At 32.5% G+C, this 22,938-nt stretch overlaps 1 protein-coding gene across 2 annotated transcripts; it reads right to left on the reverse strand.

Annotated features, from left to right (window-relative positions):
* Positions 1-228: 228 nt before the first annotated feature.
* Positions 229-22,688, reverse strand: Ir25a (ionotropic receptor 25a). 2 transcript variants are annotated; one of them, XM_088231097.1, is made up of 12 exons: positions 22,522-22,688; positions 13,857-14,006; positions 12,783-13,085; positions 11,058-11,472; positions 9,203-9,314; positions 8,884-9,123; positions 6,524-6,912; positions 6,092-6,295; positions 4,955-5,140; positions 4,166-4,391; positions 3,316-3,422; positions 229-1,066 (listed from the first exon to the last, which is right to left on the reverse strand). In XM_088231097.1, exons 1-12 carry the CDS (start codon positions 22,595-22,597, stop codon positions 670-672), a joined length of 2,805 nt encoding a protein of 934 aa, XP_088087223.1. In that variant the 5' UTR covers positions 22,598-22,688; the 3' UTR covers positions 229-669. The 2 variants fall into 2 exon arrangements, with proteins under 2 accessions (XP_088087223.1, XP_088087224.1); XM_088231098.1 differs by lacking the exons at positions 13,857-14,006; positions 22,522-22,688 and adding an exon at positions 13,197-13,370.
* Between the last annotated feature and the right edge of the window lie 250 nt (positions 22,689-22,938).

Genomic DNA, 22,938 nt, shown 5'->3' on the forward strand with positions numbered 1-22,938 from the left:
GTAAGTCTCGAAACCGGTAGACATGAAAAGTCAGTAAGTGGTTATATACTAAATATTTACAAACATTAATTAAAATGTTTGACCAGAAAGTTCAATGCTTTGAACATAAATAATGCATTATGTACTTTATCGAAAAAACCAAATACAGCAATAACCCAAAAATGGTGCACGCAATTTCACCTTGGATATAAGTCTTCAATTAATTTAATGAAAGAAAACATAACCATAAACTTTGAACAAACTTTATTTGTGCACCAAACATGAACAACAAACAAACCACTCGTAGAAGTTATACCTTTTAAATAATTTAAAACTTAATACTAGAAATCCCCCCACAAACACCTCAAACCATTTCCTGCTCCATTAATAAACAAACTCTCATTATTTTATATCACAATCTATCTAAATAGCAAAAGATTCAATGCCCGCAAGAGAGAATCTTTGATTGTAAACACCTGTAACTTCAAATTTCATGTCTGTTTTATATTCCGTAACGGTAAAAATAAGTCTAACAGAGTACGTATATTTCAAAATATAATATTTCACTCTTGCTGTAAAGACCTATTCTCTATATACCTTTAGTCCCTCGAATTCCATTGTAATTCTCAAACTGCAGCTGAAAGAGCAAAAGAAATGACAGCTGAACATTTCAATTTCGTATTGACTGTTTCAAAAACGGGCACGGAAATTTGTAGGGATAAAAGTATGGCGAGCCCTGAATCCAAAATTATCAGTGGTTGCATTATTTGCAACTGGAGGTACAGTTGGTACAATTTCAGAAACAGGCTTCGCCTTCTTCGGAACTTTGTCTTTTTTCTTATCTGCTTCTTTGACGTCCACTACTCGGGACTTCTTGCGCCATTTGAACCACCAGTACTCAAACCCTAGAGTGATGCAGGCTAACCCGATTCCCATGAATATGACGATAAATACACCGCCAATATTCTGTATAGAGATGCCATCTGCTTGATCATCCACCTTTTCACATTTTTTGGATGCGGGGTTGTTTGCCCACCAATTTTCCTTCAGTTTTTCTAGCTTACGTTTGTTGAGTAATTGGAGAATTCTGGAAAACAAAATAAGTAAAACTTCAACATTTTACTATACTCAGAACTGTTTTTTTTTTGTTGCCATTAATGTAATCAGATAAAAGCGAAAAATTCACTGACAATAGTAAACAGAAGTAGGTACTGAAAACTTGAAATTGTGATAAATATATTAATACTTAAGAACAAGATCTTAGTTTACTCTACAAGTCAGTAACTTGATTTGATATCAGCAATTAACGATGTAGATTTTTTTCTTTGTGCATTTAAAGGAATTACTATATAAATAGATATTAGTGGCGAACGGTGACTTTTTTTATAGGTAAGCTATATTTTTTTGTAATTTGTACCTGCATGTATATACATACATACATATCGAGGCTATACTGACAGAATGCATTAAGTCAAAAGTCTATGAAGTAATTTAAAGTAATTAAAAATATTTTTTAATATAGGTGCAAGATGTTAATTTTAAATTTTATGCTATGCCTAGAATAAAGATTACTCTTTCAAGGCACTTAAAAAAAATCGTGGGAGAAATAATGCATAATAATCCACCAATCAAACCTAAATTTACATTTTATATAGAAAATATTTACTAATTGAAAATAAAATAAACACATTATTTTTAGACCTCACTCCCCATTATGTACACAAAAATTGATTTTTCTTTAACGTAATGGGAAATGTTAGTATTTATTTTTTCTGGATAAACTAAAAAAAAAACAATTACATTCATCAGACATATTCGCAATAATATTGCAACAAAAATGTTGCACCGCCATGTGACCGCCACTGTCAGCTTCGTTTCCTTCTAAAGATGAATAATGCCAAAAACTGACGCAGCACCGAGCGGAGCGCCACTAACTAAGACGGGCGGACGAAAGAACTGATGTCATATGCCAATAGTATACTATCAAAGGAAAATGGTCCGTAGAAAATAATAATGCTATTCTCCAAATAGAGAAGCTACAAATCATAGAATTAAGAATAGTCCAGAAGGAGCGTAGAATCACATTTGAATACATCGGACTGTGACCAATAATTCCCCCACTATGCCTCACTTTTGCCGCGCGCATTCGTGATGCCGCCGCGTAATGTTGCACGATGGGAAAAATTACATTTATAACACAGATGTAAGGTAAAAAAAGCAATCTGTTAATTTCTCTAAAATTTTATTGTGCACGCGGAAATTTTGATTGACACAACAGAGTAGATAAGTAAAGGGTCATTTAATAAGAGTAATTGAATTAATGAACTTTAAACTTAAAATATAAAACAAATTTTATTTTACATAAAGCGGATATGCTTATATCATGTCAAATAATATTTGATGTTTTAAAAATAATGTCGGTCAAATGTCCGCGATAGAGTTGTTTAATCCAAGATCCAATTTTCATTAGTTCTCTCATTAGATGAGCAAAGTTGGGTAAAAAAAATTACTACCCTGGAACACTAACGACATGTTCATTTTGTTTCTTCAACCATCTGACAGATGGAAAAATAATTCAATTTTTAAGTAATGCTTTGTTACATCCACATTCATTTGCTAATTACACATGAAATGTGATTGCATCCTGTTTCTTTAAGATCCTAGCAGTATTTCTACACTTTAAAAGGACACAACACGGCATAGTTGAATTCAAATCAGGAGTTGCGTACTAAGTGACGTCTACAAATAATCTAATGGGTCAAAACCTAAACCTTTTTTTTTTTTAAAAAGAAATATTTGCGTTCTTATGATTTACCCAAATATTTCATTTTGAGGGCCATTTTCAACGAGTTGTAAATAACTCACTATTAGAAAATGGAATCAAGTTGGGGCAGAGTGGGATTCGAACCACAGACCTTTGGTCCGTGAGTCCAAAACACTAGCCACAGGACCACAACCCGATTCAAAACTCATTTATGAGTAGTTTAGTCGCCTTCTGTTTGATGTGCGTATGCGGTTTCTGGACTATTCTTAATTCTAAGCTACAAATAATATCTGTAATCTTCGAGCTTACTCGAGGAAGAAAAAACATAGACTGAGTAGTTAAAATACAGTATACATTTTGCATGAAGAAATAAGCTTCAGTAATCGGTCAGTTTCTTTCTCCCACTGGGAACGGGCTATGCAATATAAAATGGTGACGTTAATTTATAATATATAGTTAAAACATTATTTTTGATAGTCCAATATTATTGTAAGCTGCGCGATTATATGGACAATTCGCCCCTGATAGATATGGGTCTTAAAGTATGAAATAATTGTAAATAAAAATCATACGCATTATTGAACTGGTCTTTTAGCGGTGATCCTTGTTGCACAGCAATAGCGTATGGCTTCCTAGAAAACTCTTCTCCTACCATTTGGAATTCACAACTTGTTAAAACCTGCAATCACAAATCATGATGTATCAAATAAACACTAATTTTACAATATTATAAATGACGGTTACAATACAAAATAAGTGTATGTATGCTTTATTTTATTCCAGACTTTATTGCAACATTTTACGCCTATGTAGTTTTTTACAGTACAGGTTTCAAATTATGTAAAAATATATTTTACTACTTACTATTGTCTTACAATCTTATTAGATTGCATATCGTCAATAGGCATGCACTACAATCAACACATTGGTTTTTAAAATCTGTTTTTAAATAATAAATAAATTACATATTTTCTGACTGAAATAATAACCAAAACATAAGTTGATCACCATGAAAACTCTTTTTTTTATTGACAATGACGTACAATGATATATGATATATTTTAAATAATGAGAAAGTCGAGGTTTTTTTTATTTGTTAATAGACTATCAAACAATATTTCTTTTTTGTGATTTTGAAATAACTCCGCCAAGTTCTCTACGGCAAGTTGTCCTGATTGGTGGGTTGGCTTCCTGGTAACCGGAAATGTATCACAACACTATCACTGGTTGATTTCGGAGAACTAGCGACGTCGTTCAAGGTACATAGTTCATTTTTGTCAAAATCATTTTTATTAATTTTTTTCATAGATTTTTGAGAAACTTCGCCATACAATTAAATGCTCTAATTCTTTTTATTTCCAATTTTTCACTGCAGTGAACTTTGGAATTACTGACTATATTATTATGAACAAGATTATTTACCTGATAGCGAACATCAGTCGCATCTGCCAACCACGCAAAACCTTCACTGGAAGACTTGGAGGCTCTGACTCGTTCCAGAGCTTCTTCCACTGTGTTGGGCAATCCGGCTTCCTTCATGGCCTGCCACATCTTGGTATACTTGTCACTGACAGGATAATCCCATACGGCTAGTTTGGCTCTCTCAACATCAGTTAAGCTGTCATTTAAACTCATATCTTTCCAAATACTATAAATTAAAAATAAACACAGGTAACCATAGGCAATGATGGAGTTTTATTTTTTTATTTAATGAAGATGGAAAAGGGGGTAAATATAAGGTATTTAAAAAAAGAAGAATAAACACAGATTTCTCGGTTATATGGTGGTTACAGAAGGAGAAAAGTAACGGAGAAATTGCCATAAACATTTAAAGAAATACTTCATACATGAATATATGAATACTTCATACTTTACTAATATGTTCACAGTTAAGGCACTCTTTTGCTCACTTGTTCTTCCTCTTTTAGAATATGCCTCCATGATCTGTTCTCCCTTCTATGTAGGCCGGATAGCTCATATTGAATCGGTGCAACATCGTCTGCTAAGAAAAGTAGCGTGAATAATTGGCCTCGAGAGACAAGACTTCACTTACGGAGAAATGGAGTCAATGTTACAAATCTACTATCTAATCGACAACTATCCATTAAAGAAAACACCTTTTTCACAATAAATAGCTGAACTGATTATTCCTTATATTGTTTACCCAGGAATGACTTGTTTAGGAATTCAATGTATATTTCGGAGTCTTACTCGTAAAAGCGACCTTCAATATCCGACATTCTCTGGAAGTATGTCATAGCAGCAGACCCGTTGAGAGGAGCGTATTGTATCTTGTATTGTTTAGAAAGATCGTCCAAAGATTCCACTGGAGTATCCAAACGGGACACAGTTAGAAAAGCAGCCAAGTTTGCAGTGTACGATGCTATGATGATGAAGCTGTGGAAGAGAATTGATAGACTGAATACTTAACCATATTTTGAGAGGTAACAAAGATGAAATTTCAACATGATTAAGTTAAAGGTGTTTAACAACCTGTCATGATATTAAAAACTGAGACAGAGAAATAACAACAGAAAACATGATCTCAATGAGGAGGGAACGGTTAAAGATTTAAAAAAATTAAAAATGAGCTTAACTTTTTAAATTTTGAATCAATTTCAAAACATTGTAGGTAAGACAGGTGTTAGTAAAATTATTGGGGCTTTTTAAGATAATAATAAAAATATAAAAAAATACAGGTCTTGAAAATATTGCATAAAAATAAGTAAAATTTTGTGTGATATAAATCCATTGGTTTTGTGAATCTCGTACATGAAGGTTTTTGATATAAACGCCAAAATTGATGTCTGATATCCATGATTGTTGGCACATATGACACAGCTTAAAATTTTGAGAAAAGCGCATAGGTAGATAACTCAATTTCAGCAACAGGGGCGCACATCAGTCACTGAGCCTTTTTTCGATATTTATTTAAACATTGTAACATATGTACAAATATAAACTATTTAAAAACGAAAGTCGCCAAGGACTCTATGCATTGTTATTTTTTTACTTAGAGAGTACAGAAAGAAATTCTACATAGAAAAATAACTGAGTTCTTGTTCAAAAATATCAATATGGTAATATGAATGTCATATAAAATATACATTCAAAAAGAAAATTAAATTCAAAACTTGCATGGTTGCAAAACCTATTGCCAATGGACACAATCCATTTTACATCTACTCTCCTCCAATAACCGTATTTTATAACCTTTTAAAGCACACTGCCATTTTAAAATATGAATTCAAAAGAAAAATCTGAATATTTTAGCTAGTTATTTTCAGAAACACATTTCCAATAAACAACTCTTTAACACACATATAATTACAGTGTAAAGATGTTTACCCGAAAAGCCACCATGTTGCTGCTACCAATCTTCCTGACAGATTCTTAGGTGCTTCGCCGCCGCCTTGTGGAGTGAGGGAAGTCATACAGAACCAGAGACATTCTTTCAAGGTGAACTCTCGCTGCTCCTCATCATCTTTATACTTCTCTCTGTTATTCTGTAAACTGTATGGACTCCAGCGATCGAATACCCACATCAGAAAACTACAACCCAAAAACTTTTGATTGTACACTGTATTCATTCCAAATAAAGTATCACCCTTAACGTACTGCAAAATATTTCATTTTAATATAGAAGGGAGACGCGCCCAAGACGTGTTAAGAAAAGACCACTACATAAAGTGAACAGTGCAAAGTGCATTGTTCACTTTATGTTCAATTTCTTTAGTTTTAATAATATTTTTACCGCCATTTTATGAATAAAAATCATACCTTGTGAAGAAATAAGCTGCTAAAATAGACAGCCACACATCATTTTCCAAAACTGTTAGAAACTTAAACAGGGATGTAGGTGAAGTAGGTTGCTTCATTAATATTGTTATTCCGACAAGATCATAGTATGGAACTGTAAAATCCACTACGTTTTCTCTCTCCGCCATGACTGACATGGAACCCAGGGCTATATCAGCTTTCTTGTCCATTAATTCTTTTACCATTCCATTCCAGTTGGCATTTTCGTCCATATCTCCAAACTTGCCGTCGGACACGGGATATACTGTGTAGTCGAACTTGACAATGTTTCGTATTTCTTCTATCAAGTCGATGCAATATCCTTTATATTCTCTAACAGAAGATTTGTCTTTGATCATAAATGGAGCTTGCTATAAATAAAGAATGTACAAGATATAATTAAACAAAACTAAAATATAAAACTAAATTTTTTCTATATTACACAACAATGTGATTCTTAAAATCTACTGAGGTATCTAGACCTCATATATTATTAATCATTATGGTATTCATAACTCAGATCTGCCCAAAATTTATATATTTACAAAGTTGTCGCAAGGGAGGTCTCTACATTTAAAACAGATATTTCTAATTTCAAAACACTTTTTTTTAAGAGACGTTATGCATATTATCAAGAATATTAACATGCATTTTATTTTTTCAACATTCTCAAATATATTTCAAATACTCAAAATAATTCTTAATGCGTACGCATCTATTAAAAAATGTACGTAGAAAATGAAAACATTTATTTTATGTACGATCTAAGGTAGTTAGGAGTTTTTCTCTATTTCATAAATTATTACATAGTTAACTTTATGCGGAAATATTCAAAACATAGTTATTCAAATCAGTTTGTTATATTTAGTTATTTGTATGCATATTTTATTACATAGAATACTAATAGGAACACTGGATTTGAAAACATGATCAAAATTTTGTGTATTTTTTTTGCAACCCTACAATCAGGTCACAACCAGGTCAGGAGGCCTAATTACAGTGGTGAATTACAGCACATAACACCCAGACTTGAAAAAAAATACTTTTTTTTGTGTTCTTCCGTGCGTGGGTCAACTGCCTTACAAATTACACCACGGGAGGCCTTTGATATTTCTGAAGCATTATAATTTGTACTTGAGAATTCAAAAGAGTGAATAATTAAAGTTTTATTTTTTTTATCAATATTCCTACAGAGATGAGGTAGAATTTTTTTCAAATTCAGGATTATCGATATTCGAGCGTTTACAGGGCTTATGACCTGTCATTCTACCTCATCTCTGTAGGAATATTGATAAAAAAAATATATACCTACTTCCCCTCGGGAGAAATCCAGATTTGTGTATGTACAAAAATACACATACCAAAAAATAATTAAAGTTTTGCACAACCCTGCACATTAGATCGCAAAATATCATTAAAAAAAGGATTATATAATAAACGTAATAATTTCAAAAAATTATTTTAAAAAGCCCGCTGAGGGCATTTAAAGTATATGATCATTTTTTTAAGTGAATTCTTCACTGACTGGAATTAAATTCATTGGAAATAATAAATTAATAAAAAAATAATAAATAAAAACAAAGCCTTTAAATTATTTTTGCTAGCCAATATAGTCCTTAAAATGTAAGATGATTAGAATGACAGTTGTCAGAAAAACTGACGACATAACTTTTTAGTAACTTCTAAGAAGTGATTTATATTGACACATGAAAAATCATTCGTATTTGGTAAGTTAATTTATTTTTTTATTACAATTCTTGATATTTAAATCAACGTAAATATATAAAAACAGCTTTAAAACTAAAATAAACCTAATTATTAAAGACGTTCTTACAAGGTTACATCATTTTGCAAGAACGTTAGAGATGGGACAAATTGATCAATGTAATTTGATCGAATAAAAGAATAATTCGTTTGATAATGATCACGAAAAAAGTATAAATGTCTTATTTTAGGTAAATAATTGTATTCAACATACTATAATAGGCTTCTTTTTGCGTTTTTTAAATCAATTTTCGGAAACAGAGTTTCATGATTGCATGAAATAACTGATTAAATCGATTTGATCAGTGATCAGTTATTTCCCATCACTAATGAAATTAGTTTGACAGCTGTCATTCTAATCAAGCTATATTTTAAGGACTATAGATCTAGTATATTATATCCAACAGGACCTATAAAAGGGACACAGATAGTAGCCAGAAGTTTTATTTAGTATTCATACAAAGAAATAAAGAGGCAATACCACAAAATGTGTTCAGAAGATAGATTAGGATATATACGCAACAACACGAAGAGGAATCAAACATACTAAAAACAAATATTTTTGTATTAAATTTTACCTCAACAGTAACGACACGATATACAATTTGAGCTGTGTAATTTTTCATTGCAGTTGGATCAAGAAGTTTCAAATCGTTGTTGAGTCCAGCCTTCCACGTGCCCAGGGGTTTAGTACCAACTGAGCCGCCATTTTTGACAGTCACTGCATTTATTTCCATCGTGAACTCCATATAACTCTTCCCATTAATTTTTTGCTCATCAGACATGTAAAACGGTGCATATGTTGGAGGCTCATTAGACTGAAAGAAATTAAATACGTAATCCATACTTATATTACTATATATAAAAATAAAAAATAATTATAAACAAATGTCTTACCTGAAGAATCAAAGATTTTAGATCAACTGTTCTGTTTGGAGAGTTTTTGCCATCATATTCATCACATGTCAGATAATCTAATTTCTGTAAACTTCCAAGTCTCAAAAGCTCACTGAAAAGATATACTCAATATTAAGCAGACTACATTTTTTTTTTTCATAGTGGTATTTGATAGAGAAAAATTCTACAATGCAAATATGCATGCTCTAAATATCGAGCGATACAATGAAATGGAGAATACCAGTTCTAGATACAAGCACAAGCTATGAAATCTTCATCGGGAAACTTAGACATTCATACTTTGCTGCTCCAAGGCTAAACAAAGCGTACTGCAAGGAATCCATACCCACCCCACGGCCAATAAAAGTTTACTCAAATAAAAATAAAAACAAATTTATGGATAAGGCCCGATACAAAAGTATCATGGACGCCTAGCGTATTTGCTAAGGCCTTTAATACTTAGTTAGAATAGGGACCTCAGTAAGTGTTAGCGAAGTACTATCCACTCAATAAAGACTCTTATTTGCTAGGGCCTTTAATACTTAGTTAGAATAGGGACCTCAGTAAGTGTTGGCGAAGTACTATCCACTCAATAAAGACTCTTATTTGCTAGGGCCTTTAATACTTAGTTAGAATAGGGACCTCAGTAAGTGTTAGCGAAGTACTATCCACTCAATAAAGACTCTTATTTGTTACTTTCGGGGGTGGTCTTTGCCATACTGAGGCGTATAGAATTAGGCATAGGACATATTTTATTATTATTTTTATTTATTTATTCATATAAAGATACATATTACAAAAAAAATAAATGGATCCCTAAATCTATGAAGCCAAGAGCCCTGTGTTGACTTTGGATACAACAAAATAGGAAGTGGAAGAATGCATATTGGTATTAAAGCATACTACAAATAAAAATTATTACATAAACGTAAATTTCAATAAACATCTGGACAACATGCTTAATAGTACTGTATATAAAACTATGCAATGTCTCGCAGCAGTCTTAAAAAATTAAATAAAAATATACTGTTCCAAATCATTCTATTTCATATTTCTGTTTTAAATATGTTGCTTCCCGCACGGTCTACGCCCTAATGCGGTCGGGTAGCGGGGTGGGGTAGTCCATATACGTGGCGAAAGAGAAACATAGAGTGGGCGAACAGCGCACACTCTCACTCTCGCGACTTGATTGGTTAACCTACTCACACCTGCTATTGGCCTGGCGGTGTGGCCTGTGCGTATTTTTTGTGTATAAATACGCCGCAAGGTCCCATAATAAATCAGTCTCACGCTACTACTTGTGTTTGAATCATCTCTCTGCTCTACCCTTTGTTGATACTGACTACGCTACAAGACCTTCACCTGGCCTTTGGATTGGACTACTGGACTTCTCACTTGACAGATCTCGACCGTGGCGCAAGGCGCTTCTGGAAGGCGCTTCAGAAGAAGCTTCTGGATTTAAAAGTCCTTTTAACTATACTACTACAAGTTGATTCGGCTTCAGTTGGAGTTGGGGCGAGTGTGTGGTCAGTTCGTCGGTTTCTGCTGCCTTACAACCGGCGGAAGGGCGTCCTTGCGATCCTGGTGGACCTGCTAAAATCACCGGTAGCACATCAGCTACACAAAAGTATAGCCGCACAAAGCTCATGCCTATGTGGGATTTTTTTTGTTTACACAGAATAAAATTATGCATACTACAATAAATGTATGTTCTAAATATTATCAAAGAATATATAGAAACATTCTGAGTAATGCAATCAATAACAAAATACAAAAATAACTTAAATCATAGGAGAAACAGTGCAAATAGTTCAGATAATTGAATTACAAAGATATATCTGATCTTAGAACTAACCTGGTAGCCACAAATGTTTTTATAGCCAAATCAAAATAAAACGCAGAAGCAATTTCTGGTTCTCCGTTCATACTATAAGAGGTTTTCATTTTTCCAAGCCGATCTCGACTGGTCGGTTCTGGGACGGGCTTCAAGTAAACAATGGTGGCATCTTCACAGGTGCACGAAAAGTCCCCTTTATCTTGAGTCAATGCGTACCAGGAATAAGTGTTCGAGAAGTATTTATTAGCTTGGGCTGCATCGAGCACATTTTTTATAGTCTTGAGGCTCCCAAGTATGAAGAAGTTCACAATATCTAGTTCGCGAAGGCTGGTTAGCTGTCCTTTTATATCTTCAATATTAACACTTTTTACGGGTGATATAACATGGCGCGTCGGAATGTTTTGCAGCAAGGATTTGTATTTGTGATCCATAACTAAAAAACATTAAAACTTGTATTAAATTGATACATTTATAAGACTTATTATTTGTTATGCAAAGTTTTTAGTAAATCGCTTTATTTATTTCTAATAATTTCTGATTGTCTAAGTCTAAGTGAAGATTGAGTAAAATATTACATATTAAAAAAACGGTCTTTGTTAAAATATTTCCATTATAATTCATATTGTTTTCATTGTCTAGTGTTTTTAAAATTATTATTTTATTTTCTTTCGATACCTATTTTGTAATATAAATAGTGACCTGAGTGATTTTAAAGTAGTCTAATTCCTGATGATGAGGTAGTTAAAATAAAATAAATTAAATTAAATTTGAGTATTATTAAATTAAAATTTATAACCTACTTCCACTATCTATTAAAACAATTGGTAACGAGAAAATGTTTAAAAAGGCTATAAAAAAATGGATAGTGGAGCTAGGTAGAAGTAAAATGGATTGTCTCATTTGCCCATACCAATATTAATTCAACTGCTCCACAAGTGTATAGCTTACGTTAGGTTTTTGTGATTTTAATTGTGTGTTTTGTAATATAAATCATATAGATGTACATAAATACCTTGTTTTTAAAACTGTCTGAATATTTGATGATTATCTTTGTTTTTTAAGTTAGTCTTCTTTGTTTATTCTCAAATGTAATTTCAAAAAAGTATATTGTTAAGAGTCCTCGGCACGGGAAACCCCAGTGAGGTCACATTATTTTTATTATTAATTATAGTTTGTAAGCGAAAAATATGAATAAATAAATAAAAACTTAAAAATTAAATGGTTTGTACAAATTTATAAACAAATCATTGTGAATAGAAATCTGCCTTTCAGAATAAAAATTGATAAAATCTAACATTAAATTCAGTACAGTATTTCTATGCAATATTGAATTGACTGATTCTTCACTCCTGTAAAAGGCTCTTTAGGTAATAACCCTTTGAGACCGTATGTATGTTCAAACGAACACTAACTTTGTTTTTTCCCCTAATAAACCAAATAATAACACACGGTTTTTGAAATAGATAAAAAAACATTACACATACTAAAAACGTTAAAATCCTTTAGGGCACAAAGAATTAAAAAAATATATGTTATATTAACAGGAATGAATTCAGGTCTGAAAAGGTTAAATACGCCTTCAAAAATAAATTAGTTTTTTTTGCAACTAACTCCTTGGATTATCTAAAATAAAAAAATTGAAATATTGGCTTAAATCACAAGGCAAATATTTAGCTTATTAAAATGTTCTCAAATAAGAAGAGATTTAAGTTTCCATCTTTTAAATGTGTATTTTAAACTTACCAAAGCTATCATCAAAGAGAATAGCCGCATTGGTGATATCCTGCTTGACGACGATAGCCCGCACACACTCGGCGATTATGTCCGCTGGGGGCATGACCTGCAAGAGGTATTTGGCCTGGCTGTTGTCCAGTGACCTCCACTGCCGCAGATCACCATCCTGGCCGAAGGAGCCTGTCACCGTCGGCAAGGCCAGGGCTGCCGTGAAGGACTTCACCGTTTCCGATGCAACTCCCGTCATCGTGAAGTCCAACACGACGTGCGGTGGCTTCTTGGAGACCACCATGTCGTTGTACTTGCGACATACTGAAGAATTGAAGATGGTAAAAGAACAAATAAAAAATATTTTGTTACATTTCAGAGGTAGAAATGGTGCAAATGCTGTCAGTCTTTCAGAGCTTCAAAAACTATTCCCACCTTTACAAGGCATCAAGTTCTTTAGTATTTGACGTTCATTGCTCAAGAAGTTCGTTGTCAGTTAATATCTTATTAAAATGCGTGGTAAATATTTTTGAAACTATGTAAAATAACAAATAAAAAAGTAGTTCGCTGACAGCTGTCAACTCACAGAAGGAAAACTTGCTAAAAAGCACACTTCACACCGGAAATTTCCGGAAACCAAAATCGTAACTATTTTGTCATTTCAAAATTCAAACGGCTTTCATAACTCTTTATCAAATAATTATGAATTAAACTGGAATGATATTGCGCGGCAAGCGTGATACGAATTGAAAAACAAATTAGGTAGGTGACACTGCAAGAAAACTAGATAGACTCTCTCAAAATCTATAAAAATAGTGAACATTTCTGGCAGATTCTTATATGATTCTTGTCCGTCAGTGTCGTGGGTAGTATAATATCGCGAGAAATGAGGAAGTTCGGGCCTACAGGAAATTGGATGTAAAAAATGTGTTCTTACGCACGGAAAAAATAGAGCATTTAAATTGTACGGCGAAGCTGCTTGAAAATGTATGAAAAAAAAGAATAAAAACGTACTATTTTGTATAACATCACTATATGGTTCTTCCGAATCAAGCAATGATAAATATTAGATGAATTATTTGAGCTTCTACTTACATTGTTCCAGTAAGCCCTTAGCGTCACTCCTGTTTCCTATAGCTTCCACAGCATCAACAGCCAGTCCAAGGTTAGGGTTCCTCCTCACATACTCCTGAGCGACCTTGAACGCCCTATCAGCCACCGTATTGTATTCTTCGTTGACGAACACTAAAAAAACATGTCACGATATATTGTGTAAATCATGCATTTTCTTAATTTATTATGTATTTTTAGAGCTGTCCTCATTTTTAGGAGCAGCAGTTCTTAGAAGGACTGTATCGTGTACATTTTTTTGTTTACATATCACTAGAATATTTTTTTAAATTTTATATTTACTAATCACTTCAGCCTGATTTCTATTTATTTTTTTAATACTTCTTACCTACCTACTGCTTTGAATTGTTTTGCTTTGTACAAAGGAAATACACGGGTAACTTGCATTAGCAGTTTTATGCATAATATTTCAGTGCGTTATTTGATGTAGGTAGGACATTTTGACGGTGGAATATTTTTACGCTTTAGGGTTAATTTTTTTTAGGATCAATCAGATATGACCCCTTTGAAAACAATACCCATTGTATTCGTACTATCTTCAATCTAAAATATAATGTCTCTTCCTCTCGAAAATAATTAAAATGGCGTCTTTTTGGATAGCCCATAAACTTTTCATTTCTATCCCTTTTGTAGGAGATTCTCCACTCTCGGTAGTAATGGTAACTGTTATTGCTACTTTTATTTTAAAAAAAAACGAAATACCCATCTCTGTTACCTAGTGTGAAGAAATGGTTGTGCGCAAATGACATAGCGGTCATAAGTAAAAACACGGATGAACTAGGCAAAATGATTATGGAACTGCATTTATTACTTTGTTTTTATAATTTATTTTTTTGCTACGTTTTTTTTACTACATTTTTACTATGTTTTTACTATACTTTTACTATGTTTTTACTACAATTTTACTATGTTTTTATTACATTTTACTATGTTTTTACTACATTTTTTACCATGTTTTTACTCCATTTTTTACTTTGCTTTTCACTTTGTCCTGTATCTTTATAACTGTTTCTATAAATTGATTACTGTTTTTTATAATTTTTGACTGTTTTAGAACGGGGTTAATAACCCTAGTTAGACAGTCAAAGCAACTTTACATAAATTATAATTTTGTGTATGTAATATAATGATAATAAAAAAATAAAAAAAATAAAAAAAACTACATAAGGCTTCAAAAAGGATTGGTTTGGAAATGAATATTCATAAATCAAAGATTATGAGTCCAACGAGGAGAGACATTTTCATTAACAATAATAAAATCAAAGTAGTCGATGAATACATATATCTAGGACACAAAGTCAAACTCTGTAAAGATAACCAGACAGCGGAGTTACTAAAAAGCATAGGGCTAAGTTCTGCTGCTTTCGGCAAACTAAAATAAAATTTTGAAAATAGAGAAGTCTCTATATGCTTAAAAAGACAAGTCTATGAATCATGCATATTGCCGGTGACAACATACGGACTAGAAACCATGTCTGTAATACAGAAATGTAGCCAGAAATTAAAATGCACGCAACGATCCATGGAAAGACAGATGCTCGGTGTATGTCCAAGAGACTGAATAAGAAATTAAGAAATTAGGCGCCGAACCGGAGTCGTGGATATCATGGATCGTGCAGAAAAATTAAAATGGCAGTGTGTAGGACACTTGGCGAGGCAAAATGATGGCAGGTGGACACCCAAAATAATAAAGTGGAGACCATGGGCGAACAAAAAAAGTGTTGGAAAGCCAGAAAATAAGGGTCGATAACATCGCCTCTATTGCCGGTAAAACATGAATGATGAAAGCGGGTGATAAGAAGGAATGGAGACGTATGAAAGAGGCCTTTATCCAGCAGTGGAGAGAAAAGGGCTGAAGAAGAAGAAGATTCTTACCTAGCGTTAAAAGTAAAAGTACACAAAAAACGTTACTGTTTAATGGTTTTTTTTAATGATTTTAGTATTGTTCACTGTTTCCAAAAATGTTGTATTTTCATATCATTATATTTAATTGTTGGTAGGTTTTTTCATTAAAATAAAATGTTTGTTAACTGCGCCGGGGTTCTGGTCATATTTCACCCACATAACTGTATTCTTTATCCGCTTGGACACAGAGACGTTGTAAAAGTTTTGATCAAATAAATAAGTATTTAATTATCACAGTTGATTATTCTTGTGACAATCACAAACCAATCATAAATAATAATTTTAATTTCGATCAAGTAGGTAATAAGACGCTGGCGCGAATAATTATTTTTATTTGGGTCATCGTTTGGTAAAGAATGTTTGTGTGTTTTAAATTTATGTAAACATTTATACAATGAAATAAGTAGGTTAAAAAACGAAGTCGCAGAAAACCACGTCTTGACAAAATCGCAAGTATCTACGTTTTTAATTTATTTGATTTGATTGCGAGCAAAGCATTGCATGTGCAAAATATTTCTTAATGTATTTCTACAGAGAAAGAAAATATTTTTGACAAGGGAACATGGAAGTCTAGGCAATTACAGGGCTTATGGCCTTTCATTTGCTTATTTATTACAAATATGACAAAACTAATTATGAAGTTCAGTGCTACGAGAAATATTAAATAAAATGTGTCTTGTATTTGTTGATAGTTGCTGAGTGTACATCTTGAGTAATTTATGCTATGTATAATGTATACATTGTATATGTAGGATTCTGTCAGCTGTTTAAGTTTTTATGTTAATTTGTAAAAAGAGAAAAAGAAATGTATTAATAAATACACGTCAAATATATATATAAATGTATGACTAGATATCTGTTTTTCATAGTTTTTGTGTATATGGAAAGTAGGTTTACTAGGGATGGAAATACTGAGAAATATATCGAAAGGTGGGTGAGTGCCGACAACAGGGTGAACAGTGCACTTAAGTCTACCTTGAAAAAAAGTATTTGTCGCAGGAGGCAAAACTAGCAGTTCACAATGGAGCTCTAGTGCTGACCCTAATGTATAGGAGCGAAGTGCCGAATTGGAAAAATAAAGATCAGAGTAGGTTGAATGCTGTCGAAAAGCGATCTCTCCGGAGAATGTGTGGTAAAACGATTCGTGATAGGTGCACAAATGTCGAGATTCGTGAACTGTATACGGCTGAGACATGCATTATCGACAGAATTAAGAAAGAGGGGTGCTGCGTTGGTTTGGACATGCACAGCGAATGGACAGCGAAAGAACGGCTAAAAGGATCTACGATGCGAATGTTGATGAATGCAGAAATCGAGGAAGTCTGATAAAGACATGGCCCGATCAAGTCCATCAAATACTTGAAGATGGACACGTCAAGAGTAGGAATAACCGGCGTGCGTGCGTGAGAATGTAGTGTATGAATGTAGAAAAAGCGAGGTCTGTATGCTAAGACAGAGTGATGTGGCGTTCCTTCTTATCTGCCTACTTCTACGGGGAAATGGCGTGATGGTTTGTTTATTTTGTTTGTTACTAACTTTCAAAGCTTAATTTTTTTTTGGGAATTAAAATTTAGTCTTTATTTTTTCTTAATTTAAAATAAATTCCGCATACGCTTGCCTGTGTCTTATCACTAAATATGATAAATTGATAGTCATTTTTGATTTACCGATACATTGTTTAAAGCAAATGTCAATGAACTTGACGTCAGTATGTTTTTTCAGGTGATCACCAAAATTTATTAGCGATCAGTCGGCAAATTGTGTCAACATGGACGTAAAAATAACGATGATTTACTAAAAGCGGACGCTTAGGATTGGAGAAAAACACCCAGGTATTTTATGATATTTTTAAAAGTTTTTTGTTGTAATTGTAGGGGATTTTCTAGAAAATTATTTACATGTTTTCTCTTCATTCCGTGCTGGGGATATTTGCTTTAAAGACCATTTTTAAGAACCTTTCTAAAAATGACAGTTTTTCCTGAAGATTTTTTCAGTGAAGTTCAGTGCTCTAGGAAATCGGATGTACAAAATGTTTTTTTACACATAGTAAAAATTAGATCATTTACTTGTACGATGAAGTTCCTCGAAAATTTATGAAAAAAATAATAAAAATGTACTACTTTGAATGACGTCACAAGTTCTCCAAATCAACCAATAATATAGTGTTGTAAAAGATTTTCGGTTTCTGGAAAGCTAACTCACCAATCAGGACAACTGAACGACAAGAACCGGTGACGTCACGCGCATTTTTAATTTTTTTGATATTTTTTAAAATTGATTTTATTTATCACATAATACAAAGTATTTTACAAAATATAATGCATATGAATTACATTCCCAGGAGTTACTACAACTCGATTCGGGACTTAGATAGTATTATCCTTTTTTTTTTAAAGGACATATTCAGAACAACAAAGAAACAAAGCAAGTTTAACATCTTGATCACTAAATATACGAGTATCTCAATAATATATGAGCCACTAAAGTTTTCTCGCACAAACAAAATAAATATATAAAAATGCTTTCAAGAATAGAAGAAGGGTAAATCTAGGGCTAAGGGAGATAAGGTCGTTAAGTATTATTTTGTTTTGCCTAAAATCGCCCTGAAAATGATTTATTTTTCTTTAGTAGAATCAATAATAAGATATGGTATAAAGTCATGGGGACTTTCGACTAAAACTAATATTAAAATGGTCTTAGGTCTACAGTACTCTAAAGTTAAAAGAATTGTACCAGCAGAGGTTTACGAACAAAGAAATGATAATGTTCTCCTGTACAAAATACTTAAAACTCTGCCTGTTCGAGGATTACTGTGGCTTTGTATCATTTTAGAACAATTTAATAGTAATGCTTTCAAAATTCCTCTCAAACATAACCATAATACACGATTCACGTATAATGATTGTTTGGTAGCATAAAAGTATGCAATAAATATGGTAATAGAACTCTCAAATAAGTACCTGGCATTTTTAATTTTTAAATGAAAGAACTCAAATTTAACTCACATTGTAACAAGAGCAAAATAAGAGAGTGGCTACTCGATCAAAAGTTTATATATGAATAGTAGATTATGTGTAAATATTTTAATTTTTCATTTATTTAAAAAAATATATCTTTGTATTTTATTATTATTATTATTTGTATATACATGTATATTCTGATCTTTCTGGCTGTTCATTAATAATAATAATATTAATCATCATCGTGGTTTATTTACAAAAATAACAATTACTTTATCTACTACATTCACAGTTAGGTAATAGATTTCTCTGGATCATGTCTAGTCTGCCTAACTAGGTACAACCTGTTTTAAGGCAGACATTTTTACGCAAAATAAACAATAATATTAATACCTACTAGTTAATTAACTATACAGTTATACAATATTAATTTATATAATTTATTATGTAAGAATGTTTTTAAGTCAATTTTCCGATTTTTCTCGACCTAAGCCCAGTAACCATTTTTTTACAAATTTATTAAATTGAATTATAATTATTATTTCATTACATCTGTGAATTCATTGATTTTATAAATACATATAATATTATACAGGGTGTTCTCTAAACCCTGTCACATTCAAAACCACGATGATCAGTGTGAGCAAGAAGACATATTGGCACATTAAAATAAATTTTTAAAACGACTTAAATCTTAAAAAATAAAATATGGAAAAAAAAACAAATAGTTGCTAACTTCTGCAGGGAAGAAACAAGGAGGGGGAGGGGGGAGTCTGATACACCATCAATCGCACGGCCGCGCCCCCCTCGCTTCTCCCCTGCAGCAGTAAGCAACCATTTGTTTTTTTTTAAAATATTTTATTTGTTTAAATTTTCTTCGTTCTAATTATTCTTTTAAATATGCCTTCTTGCCTATACTGATCATCGTGGTTTCGGATGTGACAGGGTTTAAAGAACACCCTGTACAAGTTAATATAAATATATATCTCCACCAACAAGCTACAGAAAGTGGCTTGGTGGGATTTTAGTTTTACTAAAAATATGAAAATTGAAATGTTAAAACTGTAAAAATATATAATTATATTAATAAAATAAATAAAATATAAAAATAATATCTCATGCTACGCAGACGATGAAACCATAAGTGGTAATTCCTGATGATTAGAACATTTATATCTCAGTTGGTAAAACAAAAAGTAATTTATTATTATTTCTGTTTTAAAATCTTGAGCCACAGCGTCCTATACTCTGAAGTGGGGGACGAACAAAATGTTAAAATTACAAAACCTTACAAAGTAATAGCCATGATAACATACTATTTTTTTTTTCAATTAGGCTTAATTTGATAGTCTATAAGCCAAAAAATAGTATGTTTTAAAAAACCACAAAACTTTCTACTTGCAACACATTTTATACTTGAAATTTTTTGAAAGTTTCTCCGTTAATAAATCTTAGCGATGATAACATAGAATTAAGAATAGTCCAGAAACCACATACGAGCATCAAACAGAAGGCGACTAAACTACTCATGAATGAGTAGTTTTTGCGTTTTGACCCATTGGTTTCTTTGTAGACGTCGCTCAGTACGCAACTCCTGATTTGAATTCAACTATGCCATGTTGTGTCCTTTTAAAGTGTAGAAATACTGCTAGGATCTTAAAGAAACAGGATGCAATCACATTTCATGTGTAATTAGCTAATGAATGTGTTAGTAGCAAACACATTACTTAAAATTTTTATCATTTTTCCATCTGCCAGATTGTCGAAGAAATCAAAATGGAAATTTCGTTAATTTTGCCAGGGTAGTATTTTTTTTTACCCTACTTTGCTCATCTGATGAGAGAACTAATGAAAATTAGACCTCGGATTAAACAACTATATCGCGGACATTTGACCGACATTATCTTTAAAACATCAAATGTTATTTAACATGATATAAAAATATCCGTTTTATGTAAAATAAAATTGGTTTTATATTTAAATTTCAAAGTTCATTAATTCAATTACTCCTTATAAATGACCCTTTACTTATCTACTCTGTTGTTTCAATCAATATTTCCGCGTGCGCAATAAAATTTTAGAGAATTTAACAGATTGCTTTTTTTTTTTACCTTACATTTGTGTTATGATTATATTTTTTCCTATCGTGCAACATTACGTAACCACATCACGAATTTGCGCGGTGAAAGTGGAGCATAGTGGGGAGATTTTTGGACACAGTCCGATGTATTCAAATATGATTCTACGCTCCTTCTGGACTATTCTTAATTCTACGGATGATAATATGAAATGACTACACTAATTACAGAAATGTCATATGGTCAATGAGTTAACATCATCTTCAATATGCAATCTATACAAAAGAATTACAACGCAAAATAACAGCTTGGCTGACGGAAAACGTTTTTTGGTCAGCCAAGCCGTTATTTTTCGAATCGCAGAACGTTTCCGTCTTAATTTTTTTTTCTCAAATTCTGAAAGCTATTTGGATATTCAGCAATTCGGATAGTCGGAGTTCAGATAATTGGAGTTTTACTGTACTTCATTTAATCAAGTCGCCGTGAAATCCTTGTAAATGCTTCGATAGACAATAATTGTCAGTCAATGTAATTATTACAACACCAAGGATTTGAAAGGCGTCTTGATAGGAAAGAACAGAACAAAATATTTGTTCGGTTCAAACCAAAGACATTGGGCTCCTTTGACAATTTATAAAATTACCAAACATTCTGCATTCTCTAAAAGACCGAAATTCCGCAAATATCAGTTAGCAAATTACGGGGCACCCCTGAGAGTCTCCCATTTTTTAACCCGAGAGCTAACAAATCTAAATTAATAATTTGAAATTCCTACTGTACTCAACTTAGTCTGGATTCTAGACTGATCTGGCAACATCTATCAGACTGTCCAATATTACCTCCCGTTCTTCATTCAAGAAGGGACAATGCGCAACACATGTAAGGAATCCTCCAAGGAATCGAACCGGGGATTTCAAGCCTGGAGGGAAATACGCCAACCACTACACTTCGAGGCGGACTAATCTCCACTCTATTTTACATTTTACGGTTTTTACCTGAGAATACCCATCGAGTCGAAAACACTCGTCTTGTTCTAAAACTAAAAGTACGGAAAAATAATCACCGTCATACTCATCCCCTATCCACATCTGATCTAGTATAGGGCACTACATTGTAACCATGCAGCGTGTCTCGATCATTTTTAATATGGAAATAAGATAATTAGTTTTACGCTTCAGGTACCCGTCCAGGGACAGTGTAATGTTGCAGTATTAAACCACCTTTTCAACAAATGTTTCACGTCGATCCTGATAAGAATCGAACCCGGGACGTACAGTATGGTAAGTGAATGAGCCAACCGTTACACTACGAGGCTGACTTTTCTTCGATTTCCTCATTCAGGATTTTTATTTGAGAGTAGCCGAAAATACTCGATCTAGATTTTTGTTATTTTTTACATACATAACATTCTTCAAATCTCTGTATCCAGAATAACTACATTAATATATACATAACTGTTTTTATCTTAAATCATATCGATGTAATATTAGTTCATATTATTTTTTTTTAATATTTGTTAGTATGCTTTGGAAACTGTCATCAATTTTGATAAAATTAAGTAGGTAAGTATCGTAAAAATATAAAGTTGAAACCCATGAAACAAGCAGTTTTAGCTACATAAGATGGCATTAGATTATTCAGTTTTTTTTTTACGTATAAGATATATTAAAAAATATAAATACTTACAAACATTTATATTTTGCGTCGTTTGTCCAAAGATCGTATGAACAGTACAGTAAAAAATAAATAAATGGACAAACATGATAAATTTCTCCACGTTTACAAATCACATCATGACACTGCTCGAACCTATGGCTAGTTTAGCCCTAAGGAATCAAAATCTGACCACGTACCTCAGGCAGTAATATAATCATTAACTTAGCATAGTAACATTCGAATGAAAGATGATTAATTCGCATTAGCGTGTTAAAGGTAAGGTGTTAAATTTGATGAACTGCTAAGAAACTCCTGTGTGGGTTATGAGGAAATTGGATACAATAAATGTTTTCTTGCGCGCGGTAAAAATTGGAACATTAAATTATACGGCAGTTTTCTGAAAATGTAAGAAAAAATAACAACAAACATTTTAATAAAAACGGACTA

Source organism: Micrasema longulum, unplaced genomic scaffold (assembly GCF_059751315.1).
Source record: "Micrasema longulum isolate JH-2025_06_02 unplaced genomic scaffold, ASM5975131v1 h1tg000849l, whole genome shotgun sequence".
NCBI classification, from domain to species: Eukaryota; Metazoa; Arthropoda; class Insecta; order Trichoptera; family Brachycentridae; genus Micrasema; species Micrasema longulum.